The 14,054-nt window shown below is 46.2% G+C and overlaps 1 protein-coding gene across 4 annotated transcripts in view; it reads right to left on the reverse strand.

Annotated features, from left to right (window-relative positions):
- Positions 1-14,054, reverse strand: part of FLNB (filamin B) — a 133,165-nt gene that overhangs the window by 51,224 nt on the left and 67,887 nt on the right. For all 4 annotated transcript variants that reach the window (XM_046664798.1, XM_046664789.1, XM_046664781.1 and 1 more), the window contains exons 8-18: positions 13,732-13,929; positions 10,953-11,090; positions 8,999-9,125; positions 7,883-8,019; positions 6,322-6,515; positions 4,877-4,990; positions 4,116-4,259; positions 3,736-3,859; positions 3,243-3,403; positions 2,161-2,251; positions 1,694-1,863 (exon numbers count right to left, since the gene is read on the reverse strand). In XM_046664798.1, coding sequence (XP_046520754.1) covers positions 1,694-1,863; positions 2,161-2,251; positions 3,243-3,403; positions 3,736-3,859; positions 4,116-4,259; positions 4,877-4,990; positions 6,322-6,515; positions 7,883-8,019; positions 8,999-9,125; positions 10,953-11,090; positions 13,732-13,929 — 1,598 coding nt within the window. The remainder of the gene's footprint in view (positions 1-1,693; positions 1,864-2,160; positions 2,252-3,242; positions 3,404-3,735; positions 3,860-4,115; positions 4,260-4,876; positions 4,991-6,321; positions 6,516-7,882; positions 8,020-8,998; positions 9,126-10,952; positions 11,091-13,731; positions 13,930-14,054) is intronic.

Here is a 14,054-nt window from a genome sequence, read left to right on the forward strand (position 1 = left end):
GGAAAACTGGATGAACTTGACCTTGGGGTCATTCTGAAAGAAGGAGCCTCCCACACTAGCTTCATTTCATATAAGTACCGTGCGCAAAACCAATTGCACCACTGGAGCTCCTCTAGCTTCATGTCAAATGTGACAAAACGGGACATGCATTTCCCACCTCCACCTCTGCCTCGACTGGCAGTGGGCCATCTAGGGCAGTGAAGTCCTTTCTGGGGTGTGGTCAAAACCTGAGCCTATCCTGACACCCGCAATTTACTTTCTAGCGGCTCAGCCAAAACACAAAAAGGTATTTAGATAGAGGACAAAGCAAGAGTCTCAAAATGTTTTTAGAAGTCTACGGCCTTGTGATGTTGACCAGTGTGCGTGGCTGCGCTTTCTGGTACCTTCTCCTAAGGAATGCGAAGAATTGGCAACAGAGATGGCATCAAGCCAGTACTCCCAGTGGTAAGGTTCCCACCGTAGGAAAATACTTACCTACTTAGCATTCAGTGGTCTGATGAGAAAAGGTTTTCTATCTACAAAAGTATTACTTTTACCTTTACTAATAATGAACCCATCATTAGGGTGAAAAAAAAAAAAACACAGGAAGAAGCACATATGGAGCTAGGAGGCCACATTTGTAATGTGGCACACAAGACTCTGCCCCAGACAACCCCTCCCACTGCCAGGGAAGTTCTCACAGTGGATAGTCCATCTCTAAGGATGTGTAGCTCCCAGTGCAAGGGGACACACACCCCATCCCTTCATCCTCACTGTCCCCCTCATTCTTCCCACTAGACTCTGGCCAGCTCCCCACTGAGAGGGCCTGGGCTGAGCCAGATTTCTGCAGAAAGCATCATGCTTCTTCTCCTACAGAAGGTATTTTTCACACAGGGGGACTCTTTTCCTCAAGAATGAAAGAATCTCAGAGGTTTGGAACAACTGCTTAGAACACTACGCTTAAGCAGTAACAGACAGGCTTCTCTGCTGAGTTATCTGCTCCCCAGACCCCAGAGGCGTGGAAATGAAGGAAAATAAAAATTTAAACAAATAAAAAGGAATTCGTACAAAAGGGTAGTTTTTTAGGCTCTTACTGCCTAAAATAATCAGAGCAAAGCAACCTAGATGGCAAGATCCTATCTGTATTCCTGCATTTGGGGGACGATCTGGAGCCTAAATAGTATTCTGGGCCTGAGGGACAAAAGGCTGACCTGGCTCTTTAAGAAAAGTCTTTGAGAAAGACTCTACTAAACCTCTTGTTAAAAGGGTAAACTAAGCTAAAAGGGCCAGCAAGGAAAAACAAAGGTGTGGCAATCCTTTCTCTGTAAGTGGTTAATCAAAGACTAAAAGGCAGCTGGGCAAGGATGGGAGCGTATGTCTAAGAGAGAGGTAGATATTAGGTCTTGAATTTCAAGAGCTCAGCGTTTCCCTGCTAAGACCAAAAATGGAGGTGGGAGATTGGGTTGGGGAGATACAGGCTAGCTTCCTGCTTGTTCTTGGGGAATCCTTCAGGCGGTCCTGTTAGAACCAGTCAGGCTTTTTGTCAGTGCTCCCAGAGAGGTTCAGAGCGAAAGGCACGAGGAGCCGTCCCCCACAGAGAAGCACTTCGACAGAGCACAGATTACATCCTTCATGTCCAAAGTGACCGGGCACAGCACTGAGGGGAAGGGGGCCTGGATGGGGCCTGGCGGACGAGTGATGAGAAGGACCCTACCTGCTGGGTGGGTGTGTATTTAACGGTGTGGGAGTAGTCGTAATTATCAATGATATCCAAATCCTTCACTGCGTCGCCAGGAAGGGGGCCGCTGAACTGCACGTTGAGTGGGGCTTTCCCAGCCCCTTTGGTGTAGACAGTGAAGTGGGTTGGTTTCCCGTTTTCCACACCTGGAAGGATATGCCACGAAGTGAAGTGAGGAGACGGGCCTGACTGGAGTGGTTTCACTTTTAGAACCGGTTTGACAGGTTCATCAGCACCAGCTCCACCACGGCAGCCAGTGACAAGGGTCGGTGCTCAGCCACTGCCAACAGCTCAGGCAGGAGCACGGCCCCTGCCGAACTGAAGCCCCGAAAGAATATCTGCCTTTAGTGGAGATAAGCCCTTCGAGGCCCCGGACCAAACACGCCCATTGCCACTAGCCTGCAGAAGCCCTCTGGGCCGGCGCCACACACACGCCATCTTACCTGATTTGGTGAGTCCCGGGCCCTCTGCCTTCACCTTGCTGGCGTCGTGGGAAGGGTCAACTTTGACTCTGAAAGGGCTGGCGGGGATTTCCTGTAGCAGAAACACTGTCTCAGGAGGAAAGCCCCTGAAGCAACAGCCAGAGCTTAGCCTTCTGCTCAACACACAGCACAACTTTGACTTTAGTGGGTGGTGTGCAAACCTCTGTTACCAGAGACCAAGTCTTCATACTCTGGCATCAGGTAAGGGCCATAATCAGTCACTTATGAATGCCTGGATGGCTGACATCACAGGCTTTGACCTGTTTTCTGCATAGCTACAGGAAGGTTTCTGACAAATAAATCTGAAAACTCTGAGCCTTTAACACCAAATGTTGAGGACTTAGGATGCAAAAATACTACCAAGAATAAAACCAAAAATAAGAATAATATACGGGATCGGGGGGAAGGAAATGTCCTCCAAGCATAGCTGAGAGCTAAGGATCGGGGAATGCAAGGAATTGATCAGAAACAAAATGGTTATAATTCTTCAAAAACAATATTGCCAACTGTCAGAATAAAGGCAGAACAGCTTCACTGGATGAAGCCAACTCGAGACAACACCTTCAGGCACAGAACTTCCTCCTGAGGTCCCTATTTTTATGTGAGGTTAATTTGAATCATCAGGATTCCATTATCCACTGTTTCAGGTACTGCTCACCCTATCTTCACCATCACACAAAAATATGAACTGTATGTGAGACTTCAAAACTCCTCTAAAGGCTGAGGCCAAAGTCATTGCTTCAAAGGGGTCGAAGTAGAACACATCTAGAAGTTAATCATGTTTCAGTCAAAAACTTGATGAAAGTTTATAACAAGCCAGTCTCTTTCCAGAGCACTGCTTTACCCAGTGAATGCACCGGGCCTCACTCTTGTTAGAAAGTGGTAAGAATTTAGTTCCGAGTGCTTTTTTTTCCCTTCTTGGTTTTAAGGAAGCAGAGAGGAAAACTATGGAGCAGAGTTCTCAAGACACCTTCCCTGTGGCTAAAAAAACAAAAGGAAATATGCACATAGGTGGCCAGAAAGAATCCGGCCCAAACACACACCTCAGACGCAAAGAGAACTTTGATAGTATATCGCCCAGCAGCAGGAGGCACATATTTGACTGTAAACGTGTCGTTGGCGTTGTGAATAATGTCAAAATCCACGTCTTCCTCATCCTCACTTAACACCCGGGCATCACATTTAATGCCAACGCTGACATCACCTGGAACAGACCAGCTTATTAGCACCAGTTTACAAGAAACAGCATGTCCCGGGCAATCACTTCCAGCTCAGGTGAACACCCAAAATAAGCAAGTGAGTAGTTTCCAGGAAGAAACCTGAGAAAGGGATGGTAGGAAGTCAGGGTTTTGAAGAAGGGATGGAAGATTAGCAAAGATATCACCAAGCAACTGACACAGAGGCTCATTAGATGAATAATTACCTATTCAGGTGGACTATTTCCTGGTTCAAAGTTCACTGCCCTTGAAACCTTACGAAAAGAACTCTCTTCCCCAAGGAGCAGCAATCGGTGTGTTGGGTGAAGCCCCCTCTCACCTTCCCCAGCCTCAGTACAGTCCACTGTGAAGTGAGTAGGCTCATTCGCCTTCAGTCCACTTCTCTCCACGCCTGGCCCAAATACTTTGACCTTCTGTGGATGGCTACCCTGCCCGATGTTGACCTAGAGAGGACATGGAGGAAGTTGTAATCAAGTGCTCCTCCACTTGGACTCAGTAAAATATTGTTAGTTAACATTGTCAGAAACAGTCCTTTTGTACAATCTAGAGCACTCTGCTCTTCAGGCCATTTCATCTTTCAAGGCCCACCAAGGATGGGTTCTTTCCATATATCTGCCTTGGCCATCAGGCATGTAGCCCAGATCTGCCGCAGGACTGGGCTTTTTCATACAATGGCCAGGATTCCACCTGATAACCTACCCTGTAAGGGCTGTGTGGGATGTTCACACCTCCCCAGACCACAGCAATGGTGTGCTTGATGGCCTTAACTGGGGTATACGAGCAGGCATATGTGCCATCCATCCGGCTCTTCATCTGGATGTCGATGGGCTGGCCTTCCCCGTCCTGCAAAAGAGCAGGGGCTAAGAACAGAGCTGGTCCTCACACTGTCTCCATCAAGCAGGTCCACCATGGCCTCCCAAGACAACCAAGTCACCATGCTCTCATCCAACAAAACTTCATGGAGCAACTATAATATGCCATGTTCTCACAATACAACGACCACGAGGTGATAAAATACTACATGCATTTATTTATTTTTAATTATTAAGAGCAAATGGCCCAAAAAGAAAGCCATGGCCACTCAATCCTTCTTAATTTCAATTTCTGCATTTAAATCCTTTGGCCAAATTCAATTAAATTAGATAAACATATTTAATAAATCCTTGTTTAGAAACCTCCCATCATGGCTTAGGTAGCTTCAGTCACACCAAAAGACATCTACAGGGAAATCTGAAACAATCAAGCCTTGCTTCCATAGAATACAAATCATAAAGATGAAAAAAGCACCCTGCTTAACATGTTAGAATTTCATTTAATCCTCACATAACCCCATGAATAATAAAAATTCCCAATGTGTAGATAAGGAAAACTGAGGATCAGATAGACTGAGCAACTTGCCATTATACTGTCGGATGTTGTCACTTGCCAATTACCTGCACAGGTGGCCCCTGGAAACTTACCTGAGCAAAAATCTTTAAGGGAGCTTTTCCAGCATCCTTAGGATCCACGGTGAACTCGGCCAGGTTGTTGACTATACAGCCAGATTTCTCCAAACCCGGCCCGTATGCTCGGACCTAGGGTAAAGGGCCAATAATGATTCTCTTTCTGTGTAACGCCCCAACTAATCCCCTATAGGAAGACTGGTGACCAGCAAATAGGGGAAGAACAAAACAATTTGTGTTTGGCTTCACAGCACCTATGTGACTGGATGGTTATGGAAGGAAAATGCTAAAGTAGGTTGCAACTTGAAAATAAAAAACAGTATCATTAACCTCTCATGAGAGAAAACGCTCTTACACCAGGCCTCAAACTTTATTTGAGCTCCCTGCTTTATTCTGAGCTGACATAGAGAACTTCTAGTACCTAGGGCAGGGACCTCCAACCATGCCCAGTTTCAATGTTCCCAATTTGAGGGGACTCAGAACTTTTACCACAGACAACATTCTAAAAGTTTGCAGCCCACCGAGAGCAAAGAACCAGCAGTTGGCTAAAGAGGGGTAGCTACCAGCCCGGACTGACATCAGCCTGTGGACAGCTGCCCACGTGGGCCAAGAGGGTGTGGGAGACTCCTGTTGGCCAGGCTGGCTCAGAGTTGATGGTAATCAGCCTGCTAAAGGTTTGAGAGAAGCTCTTGGAAACACTGCAAACACTGCTCCAATTTAAGAGAGGCAAGCTGGGGAGGAAAAAAACCCCTTTATCTATGGAGTACCTTTTCTTTTTTTTGTAAATGGTCAGATACTTTTCCCATTTTATTTATTTTTTATTTTTTGGTGAGGAAGGCTGGCCCTGAGCTAAAATCTGTTGCCAATCTTCCTCTTTTTGCTTGAGGAAGATTGTCACTGAGCTAACACCTGTGCCAATCTTCCTCTATTTTGTATGTGGGATGCTGCCACAGCATGGCTTGATGAGCACTATTTAGGTCCACACCTGGGATCCAAACCTGTGAACTCCAGGCCCCCGAAGTGGAATTTGTGAGCTTAACCATTATGCCACTGGGCTGGCCCCTGGAGCACCCTGAAACAGTAACTACAGAAAATGGCAAGATGGAAACATGATGCTCTAGGTTGCAAGAAAATAGCAGCTAATGGAGCTATGTGGGCCAGGCACTGGGCTAAGGGCTGTCTTTTTCCCTATGACCTCCTCGAATCATCACAGAAACTCTGGGAAGCAGACACTATTACCATTCCCATTTTATAAAGTAAGACAGCAAGAGTCAGAGAGGTAAGTTACTTGCCCAGTGTTAGAAAAGTACTAAGCAGTACTACCAGGATTCCAGTGCAGGCCTATTTCCTTCCTAAGCTCTAAATGGCTCCTCTGTGCCATCTCTCAACATGCTGCTTAAGGCAACAGTTTAGGCCCCGGGGAGAGTGCCAGGAAGACAGGACAGAAACACAAGCTGATTCACCAGATCCGGGTTGTAGTCTCCCGTGGCCGGGTGGATGAAAGCCATGTATGGACTGTCCTTGATGTCCTCGTCGTCACACATGATGTGAACAGCATATTCACCGGGCTCCTTGGGCCAGTACTTGACATCACACGATCCATCATTCTGGTCGTCATACTCAATCTTCGCCTGGGAGGGGCCTTCAATGGCAAACCCTGGGGGTGGGAGGGCCCCTGGTTACATGGTTGAAAGTACCTATGCTATGTTACTACCAACTTACTCTCTCTGCCTCCCTGAAAGCCAAGTATTGGCCATAAGATTGAAATCTGTTTGTGTCCCTTTCCCATAAAATCAAGCCTATTGAGTCTTCACTAGAGGTGGAAGGTTGGATTGTATACTTCATTTTTTTATATATATATATATCATGTAACAAGGAAGGTCATTCAGCAAACCTTTTTGTTGGCAATATAGCAACACGTGCCAAGAGCCTTAGAAAATGTCCATCCTTTGCCCCACCAAATGCATTTCTGGGCTTTTATCTGAAGGAAATAACCAAGGATATGTATAAACAGTTACATACAAGGATATGCATTCAGCACTGTTTTTATAGCAAAACCCTGGAAATAACTGGAGAGCCTAATGGTAGATATATCCATGTAATGGAATTCCATGGAAGCCATGGAAAATCAAGACATAGCCTCTAGTTATCTGAGGCAGAAAGATATAAAGACTTCCCCCAGATAGTTTTTATGGCAGATCAATATCTGTATGTGTACATACAGAAAAAAGTCTGGAATGATATACCAAAAGGTTTAATATTATCTCTAGTCTACAAGGATATAGCAAGATGTTTATTATCTCTCCAGAAGGAAAAATTAAACGTGATTTCCTATTTTTCCCTCCTTGCTTATTTCTATTACCTAAAACAGAGGTCATTAAACTATGGTTGGTAGGTCAAATCTGACCCACTGCCCGTTTTTGTGAATAAGGATTTCCTGGAACATAGCCATGCTCCTTTGCTTATATATTTTCTATGGCTGCTTTCACGCTACAATGGTAGAGTTGAACAGCTGCAACAGAAAGAATATCACCCACAATACTTAAGTATTTGCTATCTGGTCCTTTATAGAGAGATCAGTACTGACCACTGATCTAAAATGATCATATATATATATATATATCTCAGATGCTTATTTAAAATATACTCAGTTATGCTCCAAAGAATATTTACTTCCTGAATTCCTAATTTCAGCAAAATGCAGGATCGGTCAACAATATTTGCTAAGTGCCTACCATGTTTCAGGCACTGTTTGAGGCATAACATCCATAGAAGGCCTCCGCCCTGGAGGTCTAGTGGATACAGGAATGCTGGTGCCAGAGGGAGAGGGCAACTGGAAGGGTAGGAGGAAAACAGGAATTGCAATTCCACAGCAGTATCCAGAGGCAGCCTCAGATGGTCATGAGGCCAGGAGGCTAATGGTGGTAAGGCTCAGAGGAGGCCCCAACACACAGCCTGACACCTGGCCCAGGCACCCTGTAATCTCAGCCCCTGAGAAGCTGTGGGTCAGCTCCTTCCACTTACCCAGAGACCCCACTTCAGAGCCAACGGACTCCACCACGAAGTCCGCTGAGCGCCCAACAATCCCGCCATGGAGGCCAGGGCCCCAGGCGCGGACTTTCTGCATGCCTGCTTCAGGACCAACTTGAACTTCAAAAGGGCTAGAAGAAAAGGAACGGAAGTCTAAAGAAGAGCAAAGAAAGGGCCAATAACTACAGCCATAAGCTGTATACACATATTCTTTCTACTTGCCTGGTCCTTTTACCTGCACCCCAATCTCCAGCCAAGCCCTTTCTCCACGCAGGTCCCCCAACAACCATTGTTATGTCAACAATATAATGTAATGCAGCTGCCTTGGGGTGCTCAGGTGGCCACTGGGTTGGCACTCAAGCCGTAGTGCCTTGCATTATCCTTCTGGTCATTTACCTTTTGTGAGCAGTGCTCACCAGACTGTGAGCCCTGGCAAGTATGAAAGTGCGTATTTTTCCATATCCTGCTTATGCTATAACAAGAAAACAAGGTTGAATAGGCTTTATCTCATACATGAATAAATGTGCTTTAACTTTAGACAGGAGATTTTAGAAAGTTTACTTAGATTCTCAGAACCCTCTAACGCCCAGATGTTTCTCAAGGTAAAATGAATTAATTCAGAGTTTAAAGTTGCCCCCAGGGGAGCTGGAAAGCACGTGAATGGGAGGGAGGGCAACTGCAACGCCCACAAGGCAAAGCTGGAGGCAGCGTCCCTTGGATCCTGACTATACTCACGTAGAGGATCTTAATGTAAACCACAGCAGATTTTACCCCCATGGCATTGCTGAACAGAGGCACACACTGAGAGAAAGAGAATCTCAGTTTACATAAGGGTGTATACACAGCCCATTTGCTATTACTGCTCCTGGCTTCCCGGCCTCCCACCAGCCCCAAACCGCCAGCATTTGATTTAAAGCAATGCAGCTGAAACCACAGTGACTTTCTGGTGCTTTTGAGAACAGGCCAAATGTCTGTTCTGCTCTGAAAAAAAAAAAGGTTTTCAACAAAGCCAATCTCATTCTTTTCTGCAGCCCAGGAAGCAGCCACCGTGAGCCTGCCCTGAACTGAGCATACCTCAGGCAGAAGACAGAACTCCAGCTGGAGACTCACCTCTTTGGAATGTGGTGTCCCCCCCACGTGATGGCGATGCTGTATTTCCCCGGGGTGCTGGGGTAATATTCAAATGCATAGACTCCATCCAGAAAGCCTTTCTGCTTCACCAGCTCCTCCAGACCCTCTGCAGGAAGGAAGCACGTCATCTTTCCAGTGCAATCCCAGGCTCAGAACGAGAATTTAAAAGGCAAGAATAGGGGCTGGCTCCGTGGCCGAGTGGTTAAAGTTCCATGCACCCCCCTTCGGCAGCCCAGGTTCGCGGATTCAGATCCCGGGCACGGACCTGCTCTACTCAACAGCCATAATGTGGAGGTGTCCCGCGTACAAAGTGGAGGAAGAGGCACAGATGTTAGCTCAGGGCTAACCTTTCTCAAGCAGAAAAAGGGAGGAGGACTGGCAACGGATGTTAGCTCAGGGTGAATCTTCCTCACCAAAAAGGGAAAAAAAGGCAAGAACAGAAAGACAGCAATATCTACAAAACATAAGCCACATAGGAAAACTAAGCAGGCTGCCTCAAAATATGGGGGCCCCCAAAACCTGGGAGATTACCACAAAGCTGAAAATAGATCCATCCCTACTTTAAAGTATGGGGAAATGGAAGATTTCCCAGCTAACTGGCTTTAGAAAGTTCTCTCAGCTATGAGGGGGGTATGAGATCCTGAATCTCCTGGGTCTGTCTAAAGATTAATCTAGTCACATCTCAATTTTTCTCAATGACCATAGCTACCCATCTTAGCCGCCCACAAAAACTGGGGAGGGAATGAACCTTTATGAGTATTTGGCATGAGTTTCAGGTTAGTGTCCCAGCATATCTTTTTCAACTAATGCCGGACAACGAAAGCAAGAAATCTCTTGTATGCTGTGTATGACAGGACAGGTTTTAGATGCTACACCACAAACTCCAGAGCAAGCCATCAGGCAGGAACTTGTTTTATGTTGAGCCCTGAGGTTTGGCCAGGAAAGACATTTAGTCAAGCAAGAATCCAAAGTCAGAAAAAAATGCCTCCTTGGCTCCTGTAGCAACAAGCCAGGAGGGAGGGCAGCCCCAGAGCAGCTTGGTTTCCAGGTCTGGGCAGTCTAGAACCTTGGCTGCCCTTGGGGAACAGCCTGCCCTGAAGCTTGGTGCTCTGAGATCAAATATTAACTTTCCGGAGCTCAGAACACCCCTCTCCTAGCCTGCTGGAAACACAGAGGGTGAGAGCAGTCCAGGCACAGGAAGCTCAAGATACCACAAGGCATGGGAGTGAAACCGCCAAGGGCTGCTACACCTGCAACTAGAAATGCCAAGCTGCTTATCTGTTCCGGCGAACGCTCGAGGACAGGGGAGCTACTCGTCCCTGTGCCTGCTCTCTCCCTTCCTAAAAGAAGGAGCAGGAATGAGTTGCAGGGTGCAACCCGCCCCTCCATGAATGGCATTTATCTACAAGGAAAACTTACTCTTAGGGAATTTTATTCTCCTTCTGTAAGCACTGATCATAGTAATTAGGTACCTGACATAATTTCATAGTCTATAAAATGTAACCTATGGTAGGGAAATTACTGGCTTTGGAGACTGTGCTTGAATTCCAGCTCAGATGCTTATAAGCTGTGTGACGTAGGGCAAGACCCTTCCTCTTTAAGCCTAGGTTTTCTCAGATAAAAAATGGGCCACTTCAGGTGTTTGTTCCAAAGACAGCATTTCCCAAACTCCAGTGCATCACTGCTTTTTTCACTCCCAGAAGTCTTAATATAATGTGAAGCTGTCAAGTGACCACTGTTCCCACCTGCATTCAAGGGCAGACATTACTAATCAATCACTGCTTCCTTCCCCATGGAGCCCAGACAGCCTCAAATCTTTGAGACAGCTCTCTGGGATACACTGATCAGAACTGGCCATGGGTTGAAATCTATACGCCGTGTCTACAAAGTTAGCCAAAATCACACCTGAGATAGGGATAAAAGGAACACTTACTAGGACCCTTCACGGTTACGCCGAGCTCCCCACTTCCGGCAGCTTTGGTGTCAACCTTGAAGTCTGCAGTCTCCCGGATACGGATGCCTTTGGGCTGCAGGCCTCGGCCACTGGCCCGGCAGGCGTTTGGACTGCAGGCTGCAAGCACAGTTTCGACATCAATTCAACCTTTCATTCTTTAGTCAGGGTTGAGCAAGCCAAGGTAACTTGGAGCCACCCGCCAAGAAAATGTTTGCTTTGCACAAAGAGTATGCAGCAGTTGCCCGAGACCAGCGGTCTTGTTCAGAGAGCACACCAGGCTAGCAAATAAGGACACAACATAACATTGTCCAGCCACATCACAGAGGGACTAGGGGAAAGTTACTTTGGCGAAGAAAGCAGAAGAGCACAGCATGGATTTGCTGGGCTCCTGGTACCCCCTGAATTCTGGTGTTTATCCTCTCAGTGGTGAAGGAGAGTTAAGATCTAGTGCTGGACATCATTCAAACCTCATTGCCACACTCAAGGGCCCAGTAATTGGAAAGACTGGACTTTTTCAAGTCTACTTGGAAAATGTAGCGCTTGAAAACATCTCACCAGGTTCCAAACTTTGGGTAAGCCATTTTTAAAAGTCTAAATATTGTTGTCTTCCACAAGAAGAGCCAGAGGATAGCTCAAAAAGAGACCAGTTCAGCCCCACTTTGGCCAAGGTAGACAAACATTTTAGTGCTGTCTGTTACAAGATCCTTTGGAATGTGGGCAGCTATAAACACAACAATTAGCAATAAACACCACTCTTAATTTGACTTCTGGATCTAGTTAAAAAATCTAAAGTTGTAAGTCTAAAAATTAAGGACAAACGCAGCTTCTAATATTCCTTACATGAGAGATCCACAAGGCTACTGTTCCACGGGGTTTGTCTGAAGGTTGATAAAAGACATGCTTGTACTCCAGGAATTCTTTGCTAACATGGGCAACCTTCTCCTTAAGTATAGAAATTGGAGAATAATGGGTCAAATGTTCTGTTGCTTATTAAGTGGCTTTTCCTTTCCAAATCTGACAATGCTTATTTGACAGCTCTCTATACACTCGTGACACTTTACACTAGGGGTCACAGACTCCAGAAACCGAGACTCTTTATTCCATAGAAGGAAAGTAATTCCTCCTCCCTCAATGTCCTTGGCTGGCTATTTGGCGAACAACTGCATCCCAAAGAGAAACGCACATACCCTTGGAGCTGGAGATGATTCTAGGTAGCTCACGGATGAACATACGTTTATGGTGGCACTGTATGGCGAGTGACATTGGTTTTCCATTGTGAGAGTGATATATAGCTTCTCTTTTATATAAAAGCATTTAAGTGAAGGAAGGGTTAGTATACCAAAAGAAAAACTCTATCAATTAAATACTAAATAGTACAAGTGATGAAGCAATATGCCAGAAATGAAAAAGGTAGACCATGAGTGAGAGGAAGTCGGAAAACACCATTAGAACTAGAAGAGCTGTTCAAAATTTTTTCCTGCATTATATCAAAAAGAGGTTTGTTCAGGAACATGTTGGTTTCATTTTTTTTCTTTGTCAAGGGGAGAAAAGTTGGTCATACCAGAGATAAGTCACAACAGGATGACAGACTTCCCTCAAAGGGTTTAAATGTGTCTTAAAAAAAAAAAACACTCACGGAAATTCTGAACATGTGCAGTAGTCTCAACATCAAAAGGGTAACTGCTCAGTTCATATAAACACTAAATGGAGCTAAAGAGTTTAAAGGAAACTGCCAGGTTCTCCATCATTTTGAGATGTCTTAGAGATGTTTAAATGTAATTAGACAGTGGGTTTGGGGTCTGGCTGGACAAGTCGTAATAACACCTGCATTGTAATTTCCCAAGGTCACAAACAGCACAGGCCCAGCTGACATCTGCAGGCAGCACCAAGAACTGGCACAGAAGCCCCACCCAACCAGCCCTTACCAAGAGAGGTGCCTCTGGCCCAGTGCTCTCAACTAGGAAGCCAACAGCTTCGGGGTCCAGGCTGGCCCAGAGGCAGGATTCAGAAGAGGAAGCCAGGTCTGCAGATGCAGATGTGGAGGACAGAACAGGGAAAGGCAAGTACTGGTTAGAAAGGGCAGCAGAGTTGGAAAACAAACAAACAAAAAAAAAAAAAGGAGCAACAAAGTCAGAAGTAAAGAGTCTGACATTATAGAAAAACGTGTTCTTCTGGGTGCAGAAGGAGTTTAGCAGCGTGGTTAAGGGGTCAACAGAGACCTGGGCTCTACTCCTACTGAGGCCTAGTCCATACTCACTGATACCTTAAGTTATCTAAACCTCAGTGTCTCTCCTTGCAAACTGCGGATACTAACAGCACCTGGAACACACAGGCTAGTGTGATGATGAGATGCAGTCGTGCTGAGTGACTGGCGGCCAGTAAAGGTCAAGCAGTGGATGCCACAGGGCACCAGGAATGTTACTGCTGCTAACCTCAGCCACGGACGCCAACTCCTCAAACAGCCTCAGTCTGGCATCTCGCAGCAAGGATAACAACTCTCCTGTACGAGTGTTCTGGGGAGGATTAAATGAGTTGATACAAGTAAAGCACTTGTGTCACTGCACAGCTCACAGAAGGATACAAGTATTAATATCTTGAGGACAAAGTAAGCTACTTCTGGCCGAAGGGGCCCTGGCAGAAAGGAGACAAGCATGAGTTCACTGCTGGGCCCTGACTATTCTCCTGGCCTCAGAGCCCAGCCTGGAGCACAGTCAGCCTTAATGCTAGAAGCAGAAGAATTGGTCACCCCAGCACTCACCTTCCCCAACCTGCACAACAAAGGGACTCTTGGGAATGGTGTCCCCAGCGAAGGAGACCTTGATTACGTGGGGGCCAGGTTGCACTGGCTTGTACACACATCGATACACCTGGTTTCCTTTGTCTTCCACAAGCAACTCCACGGTGTTCTTCCCCTGAGGATCCTCCACCTCAACACCAATGTCACCCACGCCAGCACCTATGAGATGGAACATTCCGTGAGCCGCCCATCATTCTCTCAGAAAGCTCACTGCTGCTGAGTGCAAAAGCAGGTACAAAATGCAAACCACAGGAGACAGAGGCACTCAGAAGGTCCACACCAAG

The sequence above is a fragment of the Equus quagga genome, chromosome 1 (assembly GCF_021613505.1).
Source record: "Equus quagga isolate Etosha38 chromosome 1, UCLA_HA_Equagga_1.0, whole genome shotgun sequence".
NCBI classification, from domain to species: Eukaryota; Metazoa; Chordata; class Mammalia; order Perissodactyla; family Equidae; genus Equus; species Equus quagga.